The sequence below is a fragment of the Notothenia rossii genome (genome assembly GCF_949606895.1).
Source record: "Notothenia rossii genome assembly, chromosome: 8".
NCBI lineage: Eukaryota > Metazoa > Chordata > Actinopteri > Perciformes > Nototheniidae > Notothenia > Notothenia rossii.
Genome location: NC_136906.1, coordinates 13239373 through 13263457, shown reverse-complemented (window position 1 = coordinate 13263457; position 24085 = coordinate 13239373). Strand labels below are relative to the sequence as shown.

Below are 24085 nucleotides of genomic sequence, written 5' to 3'. Positions count from 1 at the left end.
CACCTGACTCTCACCTCAAATCTAAGGACAGGTCCACTCTGCAGCTCCACAGCACACACACACACACACACACACACACACACACACACACACACACACACACACACACACACACACACACACACACACACACACACACACACACACACACACACACACACACACACACACACACACACACATACACACATACACACACACACACACACACACACACACACACACACACACACACACACACACACACACACACACACACACACACACACACACACACACACACACACGTTTTACACATCCACAGTTTAAGCCCGTTGGTGCTCCATTGGATGTTTGACAGAAAAACAGCGTTAAGCTAGGAGGGGATTTTGGCATTTGGAGGCACTTGGGGCAACACAACTAATTCTTTAATGTCAATATCTTAAGTATCACTCAGACAGCATAAACCCCTTCTATGTCTAATTGGAGAAAACACTAATCACAGGGATTTGCATTGAAAATATTTGGAGAAGAGTTTTGTGTATTGTGTTCTCATCTAAATACTCCCAGCTGATGCTTTGACACATTTATTTCAGGCTCAATTGATTCTGTGGATGCATCTTAGAATCAAAGTCAATAGCAGAGATTGATCATGTTAAATGTTGACTGACTTTACACGGCTTAAATCCAGTAATATATATGTGTTAAAGTCATATATAAGTATGTTTTGGTCCCTTCCAAAACAAATAGCATAAAAAATAGTAAAATAATTATTTTGATTTAGAATATTTAATTTGAATTCCCCAGGGTTGTGTAGCTCCAAAGTTTTCTTGCTTGATATTTGATCAACATAACGTTATTAAATTAACTTAATTAGGTTTTATGCAGTACTGTCAGTACACAATATTATATATATATATACATGATATACTGAAGAGCCTTGGGAGATTGATGATACATCACTGCATAGGTGAGTGTGTACTCAAACACTCAATTCAGGGCAAGACAACCACTATAAAGATTTTAACACATGTTATAAAAAAAGTTATTCTAGTCGTTAATGTCTAAAATGTGTAATGTAGCATCTGATCACACCCAAAGAAACAATATACAAATATGCAAACACATCATTTGATTACTTGATGCTATAACCATATGCTACTACTACTTCTGAATGTGTTTACACCACATTTAAAACTTCGTACAACATATAGATGCAAAGGGTTGGCAGGGCCATGGCACTTGCCTCCATTTAAAATAACACAAAGACATGCACACCAAAACCCCCCTGTCCTTTTTCATCTCCTGAGCATTCAGAGCTGCAAACAGCGAGTGGACATGTACTTTACTCTTTTTTAGTTGACTGCTTACCATATGTGCGCGAGAGCGAACATCTGCCACATAACAGGGAGGATACATAAACAAGAACAACAGATCTGTAACAAGATAAATTGGAGAGAGCAGAACAGGGTCACGCTGCACATTTAGAGCTCTTGCAAAACTAATAAACCGAGGAAATTAGCCTACGGTGTCAATTGTGACCACGCGGCTAATAAAATGCCAGTTGAAACACCATCTTTCACCCACTGTGCCATGCCTAAATAAGAATAGCTCATTTGGGAAGCTATATTGGATTTTATTTAGAGTGTAATGAATTTAAATCAAAGTAAAGCAGGCCTTATTGCGTGTCAGTGGTACATTTGTGACTGTCTTGTTTATTTTTCCTACCGGAGACACATCTGCTTTATTACATGTTCAATAAATCAACAACAGCATTAAGACGACAATTTGAGATAAGTAATTACCTGCGGACTAAATCCTTTATCAAGATCATCTGAGCTTACCACATTGTATAAGAAAAATGTATTTGTATTCCTTCTAGTAACTACTCCGGTACCACTTTATAATAAGACTACCCTTATAAAGTGTTTACGAATAGTTTGTAATTAATTAATTAATTAGGTTGTGAACACTTTATAAATCCTTAATAAGCTGCAGGGCGACTGTGACCGGTTGCGTGCCAAATAGTGAGCCCATTTATCTGTACTGCTAAGCCTTATATTGGCTACCTAGCTTACTTCGTCTCCTTCATCAGCCAGCATCCTTGGTATCTGTTGCTCACTGAGTTGATTCTCGCTAAGTAGCCAATATAAGGCTTAGTCATCTCGCCAAATAGTGAGCCTGTGTTGACGTATGAAAACTATGTTAGAACTGTTAGATAAATGGTTCTTAATGATTAATAAAGTGTTTACAACGTAATTCATAACCTAATTATAAACCCTTTATGAATCCTTTATAAGGGTAGTCTTATTGTAAAGTGGTACCATTACTTCTCACAATGAGAGATCCTTGTTGAAGCTCACAGTTAGAGGTGTTTAAACATATCTTTTTCCAATTCACAGCGTTTGAATGACAACAAGTTGCATGAAAATATTTCTTATCAACATACGCTACATTTAATGTCCTGGTATTTTGCAATTTTGTTTTTAGTCAAAGAAAATCCCATTCAGTGACTAAGAATGACTTATATTGATCAGAATACTCAAATGGCCATTTTTCATTACAATCTGTTTTTCGCTATTCCCTTATGACGCGCCATCAATAACTGTTAATATCAGTTTAAGTGAAAAACCTCTTCACTCAAAGTACACTTAGCATTTTCCCGTTCTGTCAACCACATCCCATTGTCTCCATAAGCAGATGCAGTTTGCTACATGGTTTGTCAAGCAACTATTCCCAGGGCCAGGCATAAACTTTAATGTTTTATGTTCATAGTATTCTTTCACACTTGGGATAATCAGAGATATTATTTTTCCTCTTGGCATGAAATAATGTTCCCAGTAAGTTTGGCGAGGTGTAACAAAAAGGAAAGGTGAAGCAATTTCGATGACTACTCCCTGGTCTCTTGACTTGCTCTCTCTTGTCCTCAGTATTGACAGCTCATTATTGACCTATCTAAGTCCAGCAAACCAAATATAGCCTGGTGTCCTTTGAAGTCCCTGTGATCACACTGAGGTCGGTTTGGTGATCCGTACGGAGCCAAGAACACAGATGTGAGACTGAGGTAAGATCTTTTTTTTTTTTTTTATCTCCTCCAATCATCTGTGCAGCCTTTCGTCCGTGGGTTTCTGATACATAATGTTGTCGGCTATCCTTTATCCACTTCTTGTTAATTAGTTGAACTTAAAGTATCCTACAAACTGTGATGTACTAAAATCAACAGAAACGCATGGAAAAAGGAAACACTGGCCTCATGCTACAAACTCCATCATTGATCTTCCTTCTTCTCTCCCAATCATGTAATACATGTATATCCCCTGCACCAGCTTGCCCCTCCTGCCCATTAGTTTCGGCCCCCTCCTCATCTCCCTTCCCTTCACATGAGCATCAAAGCCACCGACATCAAAAGTGTTACACAGCCACTCATTTGAATGCAATTACCCCTGCACTCATGGGGGTCGCCCAATTTTCAACTATGTCTCAAAACAATAATCATGTTGTCATATGAGCAGGTGTGTCATACTGGGCAAGATTAATTAATGGGGACACAATCTGCAGTAGTTGTACTGAATACAAATGTTTTATTCAAAAATTGAAGACTGTGGATTCCACTTGAATTTTAAAGGGTTTTCTGCACAGCTAACTGCAAAATGTGATATATATTGATCATAACACAAAACCATTTCGTTATAAAAGGGATACAAGACTGATCCAAAAGTCCTCTACAGAGAAATGCCAAGTATTGAAAACAACTATTGGATTGCTCAGATGCCTGTATTCTGGGAGTTAGGCATCTGTGTGATTTACGTCAATATGCAATTAGGCATCTGCTATTTTGTCATTTGTAAACTTGCAAACTACTTATTTCATTTTTCTTTATTCCTACTAATTTCATCTGTATCTTTTTTCTGACGTCCGACTATTTATATCTCAGTATTTGTTGCCTCACCTCTCGTCCCCATCTTATTCTCTCTCAGTTATCTATTCTTTGCTCACTTCCTTGGGCTGCTTCCTCTCCCCTCTATCTTGTTCACTTTCCCTCACCATTTTGTTGTCAATGCAGACGGTGCAGAGTGTGATGTCACTGCGTACATCCTGTACACAAACTGTTGGCTTTAGTTTCACATCCTGGGCTCCCCTGGATCTGCAACATATGTTCAAGAGTTAAATATGGAATCATTTTCTACTGCTGTTGGATTTTGTTTTAATGCGAGACACTCTGCTTTTCTTTACCTGATATTTCCTAAATGTTTTTGGCATCGTTCTTCTTTGCATACTCCATTATGTTTCAGCCTCATTCATCTTTCCACCTGTTTTATTCTTTTCAGCCCTTTACCAGCAGCATTGTTTCTCTGTCCCCTTCTCTCCTTGTATTTATTTTGCCCTCTAAGCTAGGTCTGTATGACAACGATATTGTCACTGAGTACAGACACAGACACAGCAAGAACAAAAGAAAACATTTGCTACAAAGGAAGCCCTGATGGCTTCTTGATCCACGCTGCAACAAAAAGGCAAGAGCTCTTGACAACCAAAGTCCATTTGCAACAAAGACAGAAATACACACACACACACACACACACACACACACACACACACACACACACACACACACACACACACACACACACACACACACACACACACACACACACACACACACACACACACACACACACACACACACACACACACACACACACACACACACACACACACACACACACACACACAGCGGGCAGGTAGACAGGGCAGGCTCTCCAGTGGAGGAGAAATGCTTGGCCTACACGCTCAGCAGAGCGCCTAATTGCAGTGATAAATACGAGATTGTGGAGATGGGAGACACAGGCTTGAAGGAACTCTCCTCACATGAACCTGGGGAGGGAGGCGACTGTTTAATGGACTTAACACATACACATACAACAGAAGCACATCCACACAAGTACCAATGCAGCACAAAAGCTAGAACAACAAAATAAATCCAAAAATAAAACTTGTTGCTGCAAGGACCGCACCTCAGTCTCAATTTCTTAGAACCAAAAAATGCATCTTTAAATATCCAGATGTGAAGCAGGAAATGAAACAAGGGGCTCTGATTTTGTCTCCAAACTAAGGTCAAATCTTCAGACTCATCATTAAAAGACTTGAGCTTTTGACACACATTATGGATCATTATCATCATTTCCTTTGATATATACCCTTTTTTTTGCCAAACCTAAAAAGGCTTAGTTAAGAACTAATAAGGTCAGTGCGACATGATTTCGGTGGTGAGCATAGCATGCAGGATTAAGTTGTTTTTGCATCTCGAATAGTGTTTTCGTCTGTCTGTCTCTCTGCCTCCTCCTCTATCTTTGTATTTCTCTCTAACTATAAGTATATACACTAAAACAGAAATCCAGACACTAACGGCTTCACATGGCAATTCCTAAAAGCAGAATAAAAGTAAAGATAAACTAGGTAGAAAGCATTAAGAGGATGAGTAAATGCATTCATAATACCCTCATCTTTCAAAGTGACAAGCTGAATAGAGGAGGTCAAATGAATAACAGTGATATACTGGAGGGGCACTTGGAGCTCGCCAAGGCCATGCCCTCTCTAGTAATGCCAAGTGCAGTGGAAAATCATTTGAGTATCCGCCATGATATGGCAATCGATCAGCTCGAAATGTAATGGGTTCTGTCTTGGCCTATGCTACTCCCTTCAGTTTATGAAAATAATCAGGCTAGTAGTTTTTATGTACTACTGCTGATGAACAACAAACAAAACAAACAGCCGTCATGGCGGAGGTAAAAAAGAGTCTTCATGGACACCCTTCACAGTATTACAAGGATCCTGGGGCAAAGAGTAAGTTTGTGTTTTTGCAGTTCAAATTCCAAAACATGAATACGACTTTTCCAGTTATATTTTCGGGCATATTTAAGGTCTTTGATATTCATGAGTATCCTCCTATTTGCCCTTCCCTACAACCTTGTGTCATGCATAATTTCTGTTTAAGTTTGCTTCAGAGTTTGAGTTGACATTCTGACTTTTATTCTCACTCTCACCAGGCTCATAGCCCAGCATGCATTAGAAGATACAGCCAAAAGCTCCAAACACCACGAACCAGCTCTAAAAGTTAGAGCTTTTTAAGCAACCCTCGAAAAATTCAACTTTTCCTCTCAGGACCGCAGACATGACTCACACCTGTTGCCCTTCTTCCAACAATGACAATACGTGGGTAAAGGCATATCGACATAACCATCCTCTGAAAATAAAAGAATAAATACTCAGTTTTACAGTTGCAGCATCAAAACAGGCAGAGTTAAGTAGAAAGTCAACAAAGCCTAGACCACAAGCTCCTCGTTCGTGCACCACCTGATATCAAATTCATTTTCATCTTCAATTGCTTTGAAGTGTGTGGAGACATTGCAAAGTTACCATAATTAAAAGTCCAACTAAATATAGACATAAATAAATTGCATGAAAACAAATCTGCAGCCTTTGTTGCTCCGGATTCTCCCTGATTTAGAGGAAACAGATCAACTTTGTTTTGAACATTCACAGCAGAAAAAACGTTGTTATAAATTCAGCAAATTGAACAATGAGCTGAAACTATGGAGCTCCATGTAGCTGGGGGGAGCTGGAGATTTTATACAATACTAGAATAAAAGTTTATTGCAAAGAAGCCTTAAGCTTGTTCCTTTTTTTTTGTTGAGCAGGTGAAATAGGTTAGAAACACTTGTTTGTTCTTCATGCTCTCAGTCATCCTTACTTTCAGCAGTGAATGCAATTTTCCTTTGAAAATTCAGCAGAGGCTTTTGCCAGCCTTCAACATTGTTTTCATGTTAAGGTATATTGCTGAGTTCTAAATTCTGACAAGGCAGAGATAAGACAAGTCTGTCTGTTAGAAAAACACAGCCCTGCATATGACAGAGCTGCCGGAGCTTCCTTTGAATACATCTTTCAACAGCAGAAACCAGTCGCTCAATATTGTAACTGTATTATTTTTCACTATTATCTTACAAAACAGTGGGCCAGGTGTTGAGAAAACCAGTCAATCATCCCTTCGTGATGAAAGCGGAGCGAGGGTGAAACTAGCCGTGTCAGCACTGCTCCAAATCTCATGGTTTCAGCTGTTACAGCCACCGTACTCTGCTAATGGCTTTATGCTAGAGAGGTGAGAGAGAGAGAGAGAGAGAGAGGGGGGGGGGGGGAGACAGAGAGAGAGAGAGGGGGAGAGAGAGAGAGAGGGAGAGAGAGAGGGGGGAGAGAGAGAGAGCGAGAGAGGGGGGGAGAGGCGGGGGGGGAGAGAGAGAGAGAGAGAGAGAGAGAGAGAGATAGAGAGAGAGAGAGAGAGAGAGGGGGGTGGAGCTTCAGCCATAAGCACTGATCCTCAGGTAGGCACACTCACTTGCAAAAATCATGCACAATGAAACATGATGCGGTTGTCAGTAGTTTTGTGTCTGGAATGAATCAAGTGTGCCTATTTGGTTGTATGTTCATGTCTACATTATGTGAATCCATGTCTCTGTGTGAGTGAAAACAAAAACTGCTATTCAAATGATGTGTTAGTCTTTTGAAACTACAGAGCTGCCCAATTGAATTAGCGCAGATGGGAATAAGTGCAGATACTGTAACTGCTTTATTTATTCTGTAAAGTTGAATAAAAGTGGCATTTAGGTTGCGGTAGAGGAATGAGTGACATTCACTCACAACAAAGAAACATGGAGGGACGTGCAGAGCACTTTGAAAAGGGCAGGTACTTTTAGTAAAAAGACACATTATGCAGGGCTCTTCACAAAGACATGAAGCAGCCAGCCTGAAATATGTGGGCCGTTAAAGCCCAGATTAAGTGGCTTTTGTCACATTCCAATTCCACTATGTTATCATCTACACTGATCTTTGTTATTGCATCTCTGAGGTTCTCCCACCCGATTGTAATTTGTTAAAGTTATTTTAAACATGTGTACTATTAGATGATGACTAACTTTGACAACATTGTCTGTTTTATTGTGTGTTTGCAATAGTAAAAGAAAAAGCACTAAAATCAATGGAGAAAAAAAAGGTGTGTCGTACTTGTCAAGTGAGAAAATACAATTCTCCAGTGATTTTGGGTCAACAGGAGACATGAAATTAAGGTATAAAAGATCCAATAGATTTAAATAAAAAACTGCTACATAACAATACTCCTTAAAAAATAAAATAGGAATTACAACCCAGGAAAAGGGAAGTGTCCTATTTTTCCAGTCTGTTATGGATTGGAAGTCACTGTTTTACATGATATGGAAGCTATTTGAAAAACAAAAAACCTTAAAATATTATTTTAATATCGGCTATGTGTGATTCAAACGGTAATTTATTAATGGTCCCTTAGTGCAGTGATTCTCAAACGTTTTTCAATAATGCACCCCCTTTGAAAAAGCTTCAGCCAAGTACCCCCTGATCAGCGCAAAAACGATTTGTTAGGGAAGAAATGCCTATATAAAGAGGTACAGTACAGTGCTGCACCATCGGTGTCTGATTTATTAAAACAACAACCTTGTAACTGAGAAACACTTAAATGCTATTCAAATGTTTACAATCAATCACTAAATTCATGGCCAACCAATTTTAACATCATGCAATAACACTAACGACAGTAGTTGCATTGAACTGATCTTTTTAAGTTGTACTTACAATTTAGTGAGACACATGGGCTTGTGCTTCTTTGTTATTCTCAGTGACAGGAAGGCCACTGCAGTTATTACACTTCACGTTTTGAAATATGCGTAACTCTGTTAATATAAAACCCAAACTGCTTTTTTTTATTAACATAAAATAAATCTCACTTACCCCCTGCAGTACTCCAACTTACCCCTAGGGGTCCGCGTACCGCCGTACCATTTGAGAACGACTGCCTTAGTGAAACCCTGTGGTTGAGCCAACAAAGGGCACGTCACGGATGACCTTTCACTTGATGATGTTAAATAACTGTCCACAGGTGAATGTATTTATGGCTAATACGTCATCTTGATAAGGCAGGCAACCAAAAAAAGGTAATTTAGGACATCAAGGGGCAAAGGGAAAGGGTCTCAATGCCATGGAGATTGACAGCCGTTTCCTCTGAATCTTATACAGAGAGCTAATTTAGGTGCCACCTTATTCATTCTTTTTGTTGTGCCACCTTCACAACCATGCCTTTATCTGACTCTCCCCCAGGAGCCGTGATACAATGGGTGGGCCTGGACAACTCCCTGAGCATTTAGCCCTGACAGCTGACAGGAGCTGGTTTCTATACGGCCTTGATGAATGCAAGGAGAGACTCAGGTGTGACTGCAGGTTTGTCTGACTGTTGTGTTTAAATGAGCAGGAGTAAAAACAATCTGTTACTTCAAGAGCAGTGGGCAAAAATGATTCTTTCAATAATAATACCATACACCTGCATTAGTGAATTCAACACATTCCACTTCCCTGTTCCACCCTACAATGTGAAGCAACATTTCTCAGTAATAATTCCAGGTTGAATACCAAGAAAACCTGTGAGCACATTATGTCAAACAATACTTAATATATCACTGTTTTATGGTCTACGTTCCTTGCCTTAAAACATCACTGAGGTCACCTCCAAACACATCAAAGACACTGCCAACTCATTAGGTGACAGAGCACTAAAAACAACTCCTAATTTACTCACTTTTGTTTAAAAAAAAAGAAGCTTCACACTTCTCAAAGGAAATAGCAAAAAACACATTAAAACAAGTTGGATGTTGTCAGAAGCTGCCAGTTACTGCCTCTTGAGCCCAGAGACAAACACATTAATGAGACATCTACATCTACGAACCTTGTTTATCAGAGTTATGTTTGACAAAACTTCTGGGTAGGATTTACTTTGACAGCAAAGTGTTTTTCTTGATTTTCCAGCTATAAGTTTGACCTAATATCTCGAGTGGAGTTTTTTCCTTATTTGAAAAGACGCCTGCATTAACCTACTTTAATTCTAGGCATCTATGCCTCAGAAAAATCACATTGGTCCATGCATTTGTTCCCCATTTTAACATTTAAAAATGTGAGCTTTAAAAAGCAAGGGGATATTTAAGGTTTTCATGCAGTTCAGGTTATTATCTTGTAGCCAAGGGGGCTTATTGTCTCATGGCACTTTGTGTGTTGCCTTGGGAGCAAATCAGCACAGAAGCCCCAAGAGGCTTCTTCGAGAACTGACCTTTTACAGTATGTTGCAGGTGGTCAGTTGTTGTCTTCAGGTGATGGACGGCAAATCAGGTACAATTCCCAACACATTTCAGATGTGACTTCTTAGACCTTGCAAAAATAAACTGCAATGAAGTATCCATTCACAAATAATTGTTTGTGCTTGCATACAGGGCCGCCCCTTGCAAACTTGGGGCACTAAGCAACATTGTGAGATGAGGCCCCCTCCTCAACCGACAGGAGTGAAAAAAAATTGTTTGGAAACAAAGTAGGCTACTTTGCAAATATAATTCCTGTTTATTATTATTATTATTATTATTATTATGAACAGTTACTTTTTTATGCAGTGAGGTAAATGGTAAATGTGCATGTATGTCGTTCAGTATGCGTTTACTAGAGGTGTAACGGTTCACAAAAATGTCGGTTCCGTACGTACCTCGGTTTTTAGGTCACGGTTCGGTTCGTTACGTTTTCGGTACAGCAGAAAAAATTATCACAAAACATAAAATATATATATTTTTATTATTATTAAACTGTGAATAATGTATTCACTCAAATAAATACAAAATATAATAAAATAAACATTAAGGTGCAGCATTTCGATGAACTGAAATAATCTGTATTTGAACTGTACTGTACTAGTAGGCTTCCTAAGCAGCCAGTTTGACATTATGACTTGCTTGTCATTGTATTTTCATGCTTTTTTTAAAGAAAAATTAACTTGTCCACATTGCTTGCCGAAAGGGCAGATCTGCTGGCACTAACAATGTCTCCTGCTGTGGAGAACACCCTCTCGCTAGGGGCAGAGGTAGCAGATACAGCCAGGTAGCGCTTTGCTAACATGGCAACATAGGGATATTTGGCGTTTGTAATAGCTTTGGCTCGGTCTGAACTTTTTGCGAGTGGTGGAGGCTTAAATGCTAGCGGGAGTTGGGTTTGCACTTCAGTCTTTTTTCTTTTGGTACCGGTGATATTCACGTTCGGGTGAAGCCTTTTCGAATGAGTGTGCAGTGTGCAAGTTTGATGTATTGCCAGCCGCGTAACCAATTTTAGTTGAACGATGCCGACACACAACTTTGGTTCGGTCCACCTGTCTTTGTCCGTCATCCTTGTACGTAACTGCGAAACCAAAATGTTTCCAAACCGGAGACTTCAATGATGCTGGAGGATTTTCAGCATTTTCAGCAAATACTAGCCTCAAAAAGATTAAAATATAATTAATGCAAATAAACTACTCCTACTAATAATGATAATCATAATCTATTCAATAATAAAAATACTATATTGTTTTATTATAATATAGTTGTAATATAGTCAAGACAAAACATTCTTATGACATGCTCAAAAACTGATATTTCTTAAATCTGTATTCAAATGTAGTTCTCTCTGTCAGCAATGTGGGAGGCTGAGCATCACCATGAAATGTGCAAATTGACATACAAATGAATAAAAGGGGAAAAATGCTCCATGTTTTTTAGGCTGTAAACTTTAACTGTTATGCAAGCCAACTAGACAGACAGTTGATCACTCTTCCTCCTGTACATTAGCAGATAAAATGCATAACAGACTTGAATGAACGGTAAATAAAGAAGGCTGGAAATAACTGCATCTCCATTAGCCTATATGCTATGCAGAGACTGCCTTCTTCATGTCGCGAATTGCAGCTGATGTTTTAATATGGCAATTAGCCATTTGATTTATACAACATTCGCAAGTAGTACATTTGACTCATACAATAACCCACCTTCGAGTGATGCTCTAGTTTCTTCATGTTTTGTTTTTTGCGCCGGACTGAAACTGTCTTTTCACCGACATCTCTTCACCTGCACTAGTGGCCGTATCAAAGCCGTGCGTGATTGATCAGATTTCGATTCATTGCAACGGTGTCGGGTTACAGACGTGCTCCCCTTGTCACCTCTCACTCTCGCGGGGGGTGCGCGGAGAACTGAGCGGAGAACTGCGCACAGCAGCTGAGGCCCTCTGGGCGGGGCCCCCTGCGCAAGGCGGGGCCCCATGCAGCCTGCGTGATTGGCCTGTAGGGAGGGGCGGCCCTGCTTGCATACACACCCACAACTCACAGTTTTAGAGAAACAGGAACACTTACCGCTCACCACACACCCTCCTGCAGTGACATTTGAAGGACAGGGGGCCTGCAGGGAGAGCTGGTTTTGAAAGGTTAGATGAGGTGGAGTGCTGGTTGGTTGTGGGTGTGAGGTAAACAACACCTCGGAGATCAGCGTGCATGTATAATGTGCTCTCTCGCACCGGCGGCTCTGCTGGGGAGGCTGCTGATGACAAGCTGTCTGGAGAAGTCTCCTGCTCCGGCAGCATCTCTACCTCAGTCTCTCACACTGTCTGTTGTCCAGCTGTCAACTCGGTAAACTTTCTGCTTTTGTGTCCCTGTCTTTCCTTTCCCTGCCTCATACAGTTATGACTCTCTTTTTATCAGATACGTATTAACACAACACGTTTAATGATATAGAATCAGCTGTTTCTGACTTACCATAAACGTAATTTGAAATATTATTAATCATGTGAATGTGTTGGAACAAAACATTTTTTTTTTACTCCTATTTGATATTTTGTTGTGGATTTATAGCAGCAGTCAAAAAACAACAGGGCATTCCCTTTAACTTTGTACAATTTTATGAAATGCATACTAATGATATAATCAGGGTCACTGGCAGCAATGCACACATGCAGATCAAAATACAAAGATATGTACACATGTGAATTGTACACTCTTAAGGTGTGTTCAGACTGAAGGCGGAGCAAATTTCAGAGGCGGCGTGATTGCATACAAATTCAATGGACAAGGTAGTTTACTCAAGGCAGCGTGAACTGAAGCAAAAACACGTCCACACAGGTTGAAAATGCTGCAGAAAGTGTGTGCTTAAACCCGAGCTGTTGTACTCCACTTTATGAACATACAGAGACAAAGAGAGTCCGGAGGAAATAACAGAAACAGCTTGAGATCAACTTTCCAAATCAGTCCGATTCAGAGCTGTAGCACACACCTACTGTACAAAGGCACACTCTGCTCACACACACTGTTAGGTAGTTTCAGCTAACATCTGGACTCTGGGTGCATTGGCTGTTAGGCGAGGTTAAACACTCCAGCAGTAAAATTTGTGCGACTAAAGCGAGTTGAACATTTTCTCCGATTTCAGTCTGAGCACACCTTTACAGCTATCTTTAAAAATGTACCAGTGGTTTTTACCCCCCGACCTGAGTTCAATAACTTCAATTGTTCATGTCGTCCAATTGCAGCCCATTTCACTACTGATTGGTCTTCGAGAGGGCAGAGGTGCTATCTGATTGGTTGTTGTTTCAGTAGTAGATGCAAAAACAGACAGTAATGAATACTGTTGTGTTCTGAGGAGATAAAAATCACATTGACATCATTTACTCAGGGCACACACATAGAACATTTATTGCTGCGTAATCAGGCTTTAACCTTTGATGCCATATGACATAAGGATTTGTTAGGATATATATTTGAAGCTAAAACAGCCCTTGGTTGCTTCGCGTTTTTCCCTCAGCAAAACTTTAATCTCAGGGATTCTCACGGACAAACGGGAGACTTCAGGAAAAGGCAACTCTTCACCTGAAGTCATAAACACACACACACACACACACACACACACACACACACACACACACACACACACACACACACACACACACACACACACACACACACACACACACACACACACACACACACACACACACACACACACACACACACACACAACTGTCTTTACTGTCACCCATTAATACCTAACACCATGTGATAAAACATAGTCATCAAAGTGATTTTGCATGGTACAAAAGGTCAATCCCTCAGATTTTCTCACATCACCTAATTCTTTTTTGAGAAATGTAAAAAAGTAAGGTAATGATCAAAACACTGGGGATACAACAGTCTACCTCTAAATATCAGGCTAAAATATGAGCATGTCCTTTTGGGATGGAGCGAGAAGCAAAATAAGCTTGCATTAAAAGATGCAATGTTTTGTTCATTATTACAGTGTCAGTTTTTGATAACAAACACATGGTGTGTGTAAGGGTTGCTACAACATACTGTATGTGTGAGGAGATGGGGAAGAGAAGATGAGTGCATCAGGGTCATTTCAAGAAAAAGCATACTGTATTGCAATCCCAGAACCATGCTTAAAGAACACTAATGTGTCCATAATTGATATGTTGTGGAGTAACTCTCAAATTAAAGCTTTCATAGAGATGGTTCCCGCTATTCAAGGTTTCTTTTTTTTTTTTTTTTTTTTTTAGCATAAGAGGCTAAAAGCAAACAAAGTTCCCTGTGTGCAGCAAGGAAATGTCTGTGAGCTAGAACGATCCTCATGTGCTGAGTGAATATGGCTGTTCGCGTCTCTGGTTGTCCCCTGGGACTCCAACGTCTGAAAAAAAAAAAAAAAAATCCACGAGGAACCAGTGTCCCCAAAGAGAAATGTGCTGGAGGGAACAATCTCTTCAGCGCACAAAGTTCATTTGACATTTTTTGCTTCGTTGTTTTATACACCGTCCACACTTTAAAAAAATGTTATAAAACTGGAAGCCACTGGCAGACAAAAAGTCCTAGACGACAAGTTAAAGAGATCGTATGGGTTAAATGAAATAGGGATTAAGTAACGGCAACACTTGCCTATTCTCTTTTTCTACAAAAATAGTGGAATAGAAATCACATGGTTATCACCCAACACTGACATCTTGATACACTTCTGTATATAGGTAAAAATCTTGGTTAAATGCAATTCCCTCATGCAGTCTACGTCCCTCGCAACTCTTGTGGGTTTGTCCATTCGTCTCAAATCCTTAAGCATGGTGAGAGGAAGTGAAAAAGGAGTGTGCTTCAAGACTCACTTTATTGTCAAAAGGCTGCCCCATGCACACTTTATTGTTTCTTCTGACACAACCTGGCTCTCATTCAGACTCATTTCTTCATGTTTGAGTGAGTGTGATATGCTGGAGATAGAGAGAAAAAAATAACCAATTTCACAAATAGCTCCATGCACGGTCATACCTCCGCAATCTGTCAATTTATTTTCATTTTCCGCTGCAACTCGAGTTAACAGAGGCACAAAGCTTTGATCAGTCGATGCCCATCTCCTGTTTCAAAAATACAGAGGTATGGTGAAGTGTTGAGAGTAATCTAATTCATGCCTTGGATACCTGAGGCAGTGCTCTCACTCACGCTATGAGCACTCACTCTTGAACTATCCTCTACCTTGCATTTTTACTCTGAACTCAGCAGAAGGTCCAGAGAGAGTAGGACCTGTTGTTTCCGTCTGCCAGAACAGATGGACATTAGATCCGCTTTCTGCGTTCCCAGCCAAACAAATGACCTGCCTTCTCCTTTGCCAGCCTTCCTTCCGCCTTCAAATATTCTGCCACTTCCGAGCCTCCTCCCACTTACTTGCGGCACTGCCTCTGAAACATAAACAATCCCAAACAGTCTGTGTTGGCATGGAGAGCTATTTTCAGTTTGGGTGCTTCTATTTTTGCATTTTCGACCTCAGCGATCCCAAGCTGACACCAGGAAAATAAAATTACAGTTGAGCAATAACAAGACTCTCTCGGGTCTTTGAGTTAAAGCTCTTTTGTCTCTGCTTTTACTGACTCCCTGATACAAATGGGTCTCCTGGTCTTCCAATGTGAGCAGAACCTTCCATGTCCAGCCCTTCAAGTTAAGCCCTTGGGCCTTTACTTCGCCAGGGCCCTTCGTCGCCTAACCAAGACCAGTACTCTAGGTAGCACAAAATAGGACTTGGGCTTGTCACAAACGTATAGAAAGGGGTTGAGGGGGCAAGATGAGGGTTTGGTTTTGGAATACGGGACATCGTGTGTCATCAAGCCTCTCTCTCACTGATGGAAGCAGAGAGATTGAGAGGGACAGCTATGGGTTTAGATCCAAGGAATGGAGAGACAAAGAGAGAGTGAACAGTAGGTTTCATCTGTTTTCCCGACAAGGCCCTACTGTTGTTTGGCTTGAGCTCTTCACTTTGAACCCTTGCTGACCATCTACTATTTCCCCTCTTCCTTCTCCTCTTGTATCCACCAATACCCCCGTCCAAGGGTTGGCCAAAAAGCCTTGGGGGTCAATAAGCTCCAGTCCCAGAATCTCCCGGCGGCCCTCCCTGCCCCGGGACGACAGCAGCATCCCCCCTTGGTCCAGGCTGCCTGTGCTGTTGCACTTCTTCACTGCTACGCCCGGGTACACCAGGGAACTGGGGGACAGCAGGGATGTGAGAGACAAGCTGCTCAGCGTCTCTGACAAATGTTCACTGTTGCCCGCTTGGCTGGAGCCACAGCCCCCAATGGACGACCCAATACCTATGCCCAGGTCCTCGTCTGAAGGGTCGATGGAGTCGTCCCGGGTGTAGCCCGGGCTGGTGCTCCCTCGGCCGCTGCTCTGGCTCCGCTGGTGGCCCTTGGTGGCCAGGAGGGTGAGGGCCGACGAGGGGGTGGGCCGCGGTCTCAGGGTCTGGACCGGGGAGGAGATGGCGGTGCTGTCTTCAGGCAGCGGGAGGGGGCACGCGAGTGGTAAGGGAGGTGTCGGCAAAGACAACTCCAAGTTCTGTGGTGGGGAGATGCTGAAGCTCAGGCCCTCTTCCAGGGTGGTCTGGAGGCTGCCCTCAGAGCTGCCTGTAGCAAGGGACGAGTCACTGTGGGATGGGTACTGAAGACAGGAAGTGGAAAGGAGACAAAATAAAGGGAAGCACAAATGTTCAATCAGTAATACATATTATTTTAACAGAGCACACAATAATAGTTAGAAACTGACTCTTAAACCATGCAGTTTTCATCATAATATTGGATAAAGCATCATCTGTTGTCCGGTCATTTCTCCTACGGCATCTTTTAGTTTTTGCTTCACCATTAACAGCAATCTACTGTAATGACTCAAGCCTCCAAGTCGATAACACCTCACAACTATCTTCATCCTCTTTAGTGTTTTCTAACCTGTTTGATTGTGTATGCCCCCCCTCTCGTCTTACCTGTGTGCAGAGCATCTTGCTGTGTGCCCCTGGGGAGCGGAGTGAGGCCCAGGAGGCTGCTACTGCTGGGTGGAAGAACTCTGCAGGCAGATGAAAGAGAGGAGACACGCCACTCGCTCCTCCTCCACCTTCTCCGATTCTTTCCTGGTTGCTGCTTCTGGAAACGCCACCTGGGGGGGGGGGGGGGGTTTAATGAGAAGTGGGTATCTATTATTTGTGATTCTATTTGATATACAACCTTGTGCCAGCTCCACCACCTCCTAAAAAACTATTTTGTGTTTTTCTTTAATATTCACCAGAGAAAATCTTTGCTAAAAATATGTCTTCCAAATGTCACTCACCACCGAAATTGGAACATATTGTAAGCTGCACAAAAACCAAGCAAGACATTTAATAGAAATGGATTTTATTTGCTGGTACAAAAGCATATTTCAACTAATTTATCATGAATAGATTCCTTTGAAAATCAGCTTGGTAGTAGAGTAAAAATACTGAAATATGTTTATGTATATTTATTAATATCTGCTTTTACTCACCAGGGCTACAGTGAGGAGTGCATGTGTGTGGTCGATGTGTTTGCATCTCCTGTATTGCAGTCTCCACATCAATCCCAGCGATGAGGGGCCTGCAGGGCTGGCCCAGGCTCTGCACCACCGTCTGGGTGGTGGGGCCTCCTGCATGACTCCCCCCCCCTCCAGCCTCATCAGAGCTACGGGAGTCACTGCTGCACCTTCCCTGGAAAAAAAACAGATGAGCAGACATTAAAGAACGTACTTTCTAATTCATCTACAGGAGAGGTTAATCCAGTAGGTGTGGACTTTGACTCAATTTATAAAAAAAAAAACACATTGGAGATGTAGGGGAAAACACATAGACATGCTTGGGCTTATAGTCATTAGCATAGCTTGTATTAGCCTTTAGCTCTTATTCCTTCTGCAATAGGACAAGACAAGTTAAGGATTAGCATCATGTTTGTGATAATTGCTCGAAGAAGCCTGATATAAAATGTGGAATAGAAGAAAGAAGACCCTTTGGCATCTTGCCGATATCAAACATGGCCTCTTATTCACATCACCCCTCTGGTGTTTCCTGTAAGTACCAGGGAAGCGGTGAGGACTGATTATGAGCTGAAAAAGCCTGTAATTGACATGTTCATTTTAAATATCGTGACAATAAATGTTTGGTTATAAATGTGCCTGTGTGTGATGGCTGCAACAGCTGGAAGTGGAAGCAGGAGGTAGATTAGGGCAGTTCAGATTTGTAAGCTTACCTCGTACGTTTTAATTACCATCATGAAGGGACTGCAGAATCATGTGTGCGTGTTCGTGCACAGGAGTGTGTGTGTGGGTACTCTTTTGTGCTCCCACTAGTGTATTGTATCTCGGAGTTGTTCAGTCCTAGCCACTGAACAGCCCCCTTTCAAGTAGACAGCCACCCACACCCAAACACACCTCAAACAGGCTTTGCACACACAATCTTTTTTACCAAACAATGTTTGACATATCAAATCCCTAACCTCAGATCCTGCCTCACCTTCTGCCTTTCCCTCTTATCTATTTTCATATCCCCCTTTCTCTAATGAGCATTGGTTCACAGCCATGCTTGGCGATTGCAGGCTTATCTGGCTATCCTCAACCAAGCAGCATTACCCCATTACAGTGGAGGATATCTAGGAAGGACGGACGATAAGGAAAAGAGATAGAGGGGCTAGAGGGAGGTGCAGAGAAGGTGTGCAATTACCAGAGGGGCAACGCTGGGAGAGTAGAAGCATGCACGATAAAGTGGAAATGGGGAGAGTGGGTGTAAGAGATGGAGGCAAGAGAGCCACCCAGGACAGGCACTAGGGAGAGCCTAGTTTTATTCATGAGCCGAGACTGTGGATTCTTCAAAGACAAGATAGTAACCACTGACACACAGAGAGACAGAGATAAAGGGGCCTCTGGAACCAAAGGTGTGGACTGTAATTCACAGGAGCGCCTACAGCATAGCTAGCCAAAGGTTTTATTATGGTCATTTGTTTTGTGCTTCCTTGATTAAATATAACAAATGATCGGATAGAATATACTATTGGTTGTGTTCACCCTTTGGGAGCAAAAGGACAAAGTACCATGTCAAGTACAAACTAGTGGGCATAAGTGAAATGAGGATGCATTGTTATGAGAGTGGTTACTGCAGCTTTTTCTTGATCTAAAACTTTATTTTTTAACACAAAAAGACTTTCTGAGAAGATCTGACAAGCGGGTATGCAGCCCAACTAAATAAACCAGGTGCTGACATTACAGTAGATGTTCAGTCCCTGGCTCTATAGGTCACATAGTCACTAATCACTCCCTGCGAGGTGTTACTGGAATGAACATCATTATAGCAGGATTTCTATCCAAGCAGCCTGAATAGCAACTACTTGGCAAGGCAATAAAACTAAATCTTTGCAAAATGCACATTATTACCACTTTTTAAAAAATGGGATCTAACTTTGTAGCGTATTAAAAACAACATTTTAATGACCTCGCAATGTCTTTTTTTCATTCGTTAATGAGTCCTGGGGATATGCGTATATATAATTATTAGTACTCAGTACTTTCTAAAGTCTGAGGCACACATATGCTACAAAAGGCCCGAGGGCCATTTGAATCCGTCCCGCAATTGCCACAAAGCAAAATGATCAATAAAACATATTATTATGTTAATAAATCACAAGGCGTATGAGTACAATGTGTTTTTATGTTTCAATTCAAATGTCTGATGTGTTGCTCTCACTTCTGTTATCTAAGGCAGTTATGGCCGTCTGGAAAAATCCCCCCCACTCTGCTCACACGCACCTTGCATTCTTGCGGCAGCAGCTGATAGGAGGTGTGTTCGTCCAGGCTGAGGTCATCTGGCAGGGCGGGGGACGAGGACTTGTCTGACATTTGCTCTGACCTCAGGGATGCCTGCTCAATCTCTGCCATCCTGATCTGCTGCAAAAAGTTACCTCTGTTATTCATGCCTTAAGACGGGAAGGGAGGGGAAATAGGAGCAGCAAACATTTGACACTTCCTGGAATTAATAACGCATTGTCTTATCAGTGCTAAATATAATGCATGATTTATTCTATTGTTCACAACAACCATGACTGACCTCAGTGTCTATCTTTGTATACATAGATATTACAATTCTAAAGGATCAGCAACACTGTTTTGAAGATGTCTCTCATTATTCATTTATGGTTTACATAGAGATACTCCTATAGGCCCATATGAGCTACACAGACAGGTAAATAGGTAAAACCTCCACCAAGTTTCGATATGCTTCACCAGATGTTGACAATTCAAAGTGGCCAAAATGCAGAGGCACCTGTTTGTAAAGAGAGCAAGGTGAGAGATTTAAAAAAAAAAATAACAACATTGCTTTGTCATCATTCATTGAGCAACATTTGTGAAGAGAGAGAGGCTGAATGAGCGGCGAGAGGCAGATATCCAAGCAGTGCGTACACAGCAGGTGTGTGTGTGCATGTACATGTAAGTGAGAGATGTCTTTCTGGCCATCAAGAGTGAAGTTGTAGCTGCACCAGACCCTCATAATTCTACCCCTACAGCCGACCGAGTATGTTTTCAAACACAGGTGTACATTGACATGAGTTTGCTGTTTGTAATGGCGTTTCATAATCCTTGAAATACTCTCACACATGTATAGCAACCTTTACGAAAAAGCCCAAGTCATTAGGAAGTGACAACAATTACTCAAACTGTTACTACTTTCTCTCTCCCTCTCATTTCTTCAACATCATCTCCAGCTAGGTTTGCTCGGCAGGCAGATCATTTGGCAAGTGGGTTTGAAAATCGTGCGACATAAGCTTTCTGTGAGCTTTTCCCCTGTCCTTCCCCTTACAGCGCTTTAAGTTCACATATTTCAAAACATACTGCAAACAGTGAGCTGGAGTGGAATTCAGGGTTCTGGGGGTGCTATGGTGAGCTCAAGCAGTGCTTTCTTTAAAGAGACGGAGCAATAAATAGCCAGAGAGAAGCATTAAGAAGGGTACTTAAAACGGGCCCAGTGAAATCCAATGGAGTGAGGCCTGTTAGCGATAAATTAACACGTACCCGTAGGAGAGAAAGAAAAGGAGGTTCATAGAGAACGATTCATGGCTGATATGCACCAGTACATTACCATTGCCCAAAGGGGGGGGAAGGAAAGAAAGAGATAGAGAAAGAGAGAGAGGTGGGATGAGACGAGGAAGCAAAGCAGAGGTAATGCAACTCATTAATTTAAAGGAGCACTTTTTCTGTTTTATTTCTGTACACCGGCTCTCTCTCTACTTTAGCAGTGCCTTATCTGCGGATTTACTGTTGGCTTGTAAATGGCTTGAAAAAGGTCCATGGGAATCATTTGTTGGTACATTTATTTTGGAAGTTAATGGAAACTACTTCTCGTGTTCTTGACTGTGCCTCTGGGGACAATGAAAAAGGCAAGATGAATACAGGGGGAGTTGCTTCCAGGGTAACTGCAGAGATATTAAAGGCTTCACTACGGGACTCAGGCAAGACCCGATTGAAAATGTCCATTGCAGCCTGACAGTGAAAAAGGAAAAGCATTGGTTTCTTTTTCATCAATGCCACTGGGAGGCAATGATACTAGAAGATAGAGTGAGTTGGCAAAAATAATAAGCTTGACTGATATCTCAGGGCCTGAGGGCCACAGTGACTGACACATGCTAGTGTGGACACGATAAGCATTTATGTTAAACAAATTACACCAGCAGTCAAATTATAATTTTCTACAACATACAGGAGCAAAAACAAGCACAGCTCCAAATCGTCCTGTTTGCTGTCTATAACTTTCAGGTCGACCTAAAGACCACTCTGCTGATCATAGCTGATTTCAATGATTTGGTAATATGTATTCCGATGTTTGTATCATAATTGCTTTTAAGTGATATACATGTATGTTCCACAATACAGAACATCTACACAGTATATTCTGCAAATCATTTCTTCTAATTTCTTTAACCTGCCAATACGACTGTGCACCCCAGTTCTCTCATTATGGGATATCTTTTGCCTGACCAATGCAGGCTCTGCTGATGTCAATGTTTTAGCCCTGTGCCTGTTCAGGTAGTTTTCTGAACTTTAAAACAGCTTCCTAAAATCTGATACCGCCTTCCATGACGGCACTCAGAGAAATGATGGTGTTTACTGCTAATGCATGATAGCTGCTGAACAAATGGAAACAGCCTTCAGTAATCCATTGAACTGTTCGCTGAACACTAAGATCAGTCAGTCAGTCTCTCTTAATTAGGCAGCTACTTTATGAATATTCCCCCTGACGCACACTTTGCACCCAGGTGTCCTGCTGTGTCTGCCTGTCCGCTTAATCACAAAAAACATTGTACATAACACAGAAGTGAAAGAACATCTGTCTAAAAAATGACACACACCCACACAGGATCTATCTCCCACACATAAATGAACAGCATGCACGTTTGATGGTTAAGTTCATGGGAAATTATAGGATAACAGTACAGGATCAGATACAGCCAATCAGAGATAAACAAAGGGGAAAGCCAGAGGGGCAAAGGGACACATGGAAAGAGGAAGCATGAAAGAGGTAGGACAGATTGATAGTTTGACAGCATCTGCAGACAGGCAGAAAGCAGCCTGACAGGTGAGGAGGGGTAGAGCCCAGTTATTGCCCCTTCTGAGCTGACCCGCTGCACTTTGTCATTATGATGGACAACACTGGCACAGGATAGTAAGTTCAACAGTTTGGTTTGTACAGCTTTTCCTGCTTACAAAATACCCCAAAATACAAGCACGAGTGGAGTTGAGTGTTAGTGCGTGCATGCATGCAAATCAGGGATGGCTGCATGTGTGTTAGCATGCAACAGGCCTCATTAATCCACATTTCTGCACATATGGAGAGTTGATACATAATAATGATGCATTCATACTGAGTTATACTGTGAAATAATAACACATACAGTAGTTGATGCCCTTTACAGTTAATTCACTTTTCATACAATCTGCATTGTGTAATGAATGAAGCCCTTTGTGAGTATGTTAGTGAAAGTACAGTACAAGCAAATGCATGTTTCTGAGTGTGTCCCTGCATGCATGTAATCTGCAACAAAACATCATGGTTGTGTTTGTGCCAAAAAGTGTTTGTCTTGTATGTGAGTCAGTTTGTGTATTCAGGTTCAGGCAGAAATTGGTTTTGCACAACAAAACATCCTGTGTGTGCATGTATGTGTACTTACTATTGTATATTTTGACATTTGTGTCTACTTTATTTTCATCCAACACCTGGGGTTATGTTTACCCAACATCTCAGAAGACAGAATCAGGCTTAATGGACCAAAACCTCTTAGAATGATCCATATTCAGTCCCACTTTCAGGCAAAGGGGTAAAAGCATTTTGAAAATCAAGTTTTTCACAATTTTCTATGATTGCTCCATCTACAAATCTGTGTCCAGAACATTTTTAAATGTAAATGTATTTGACAGCAAGAATCTGATTTGGGTGCCTCACATCTGTGACAGCACTAATGTATTTCGGAGCTTCAAAGCTGACCTGGTTCTTTCCCACCACTGAACATTCAAATAAAACGAGACTTAAATATCCTGGAATATTTTTGAATTATGAGTGTAGCCATTGGTAAGATGTCCTGACTGAACACGGCAACTTAACCATGTCGTTTTCCAATAGACGGTGCGTACTCTGCAATCAGTTGGTATCTCAGTCTGGCTGCTTTGTGGACGACTGAAAGTGCTGCCCTCTTTCTCTAACTGAACACAGCTGTCAAGGAACATTCTTTTGCTCGAAAAACTATGTTCCTGGGTGCATTTTTTAAATGACATTGTTAAAAGCATCTAGCCACATGGTTGCTAAAATGGCCCTATCCCAACACAGGTTTTTTTTTCTATTATTAAAAGGTTTCATATTCTAAGGTG

The 24085-nt window shown here is 41.4% G+C and overlaps 1 protein-coding gene across 5 annotated transcripts in view; it reads right to left on the bottom strand.

The window, feature by feature from the left end:
* Positions 1 to 14405: 14405 nt before the first annotated feature.
* Positions 14406 to 24085, bottom strand: part of LOC307014044 (voltage-dependent T-type calcium channel subunit alpha-1I-like) — a 151717-nt gene continuing 142037 nt past the window's right edge. For 3 of the 5 annotated variants that reach the window (XM_079641716.1, XM_079641714.1, XM_079641717.1), the window contains 4 exons: positions 19979 to 20116; positions 17696 to 17894; positions 17160 to 17329; positions 14406 to 16840 (listed from right to left, as the gene is read on the bottom strand). In XM_079641716.1, the coding sequence (XP_079497842.1) occupies positions 16112 to 16840; positions 17160 to 17329; positions 17696 to 17894; positions 19979 to 20116 (1236 nt within the window). In that variant the 3' untranslated portion in view covers positions 14406 to 16111. The remainder of the gene's footprint in view (positions 16841 to 17159; positions 17330 to 17695; positions 17895 to 19978; positions 20117 to 24085) is intronic. The other 2 variants (XM_079641715.1, XM_079641718.1) reach the window with 1 other exon arrangement.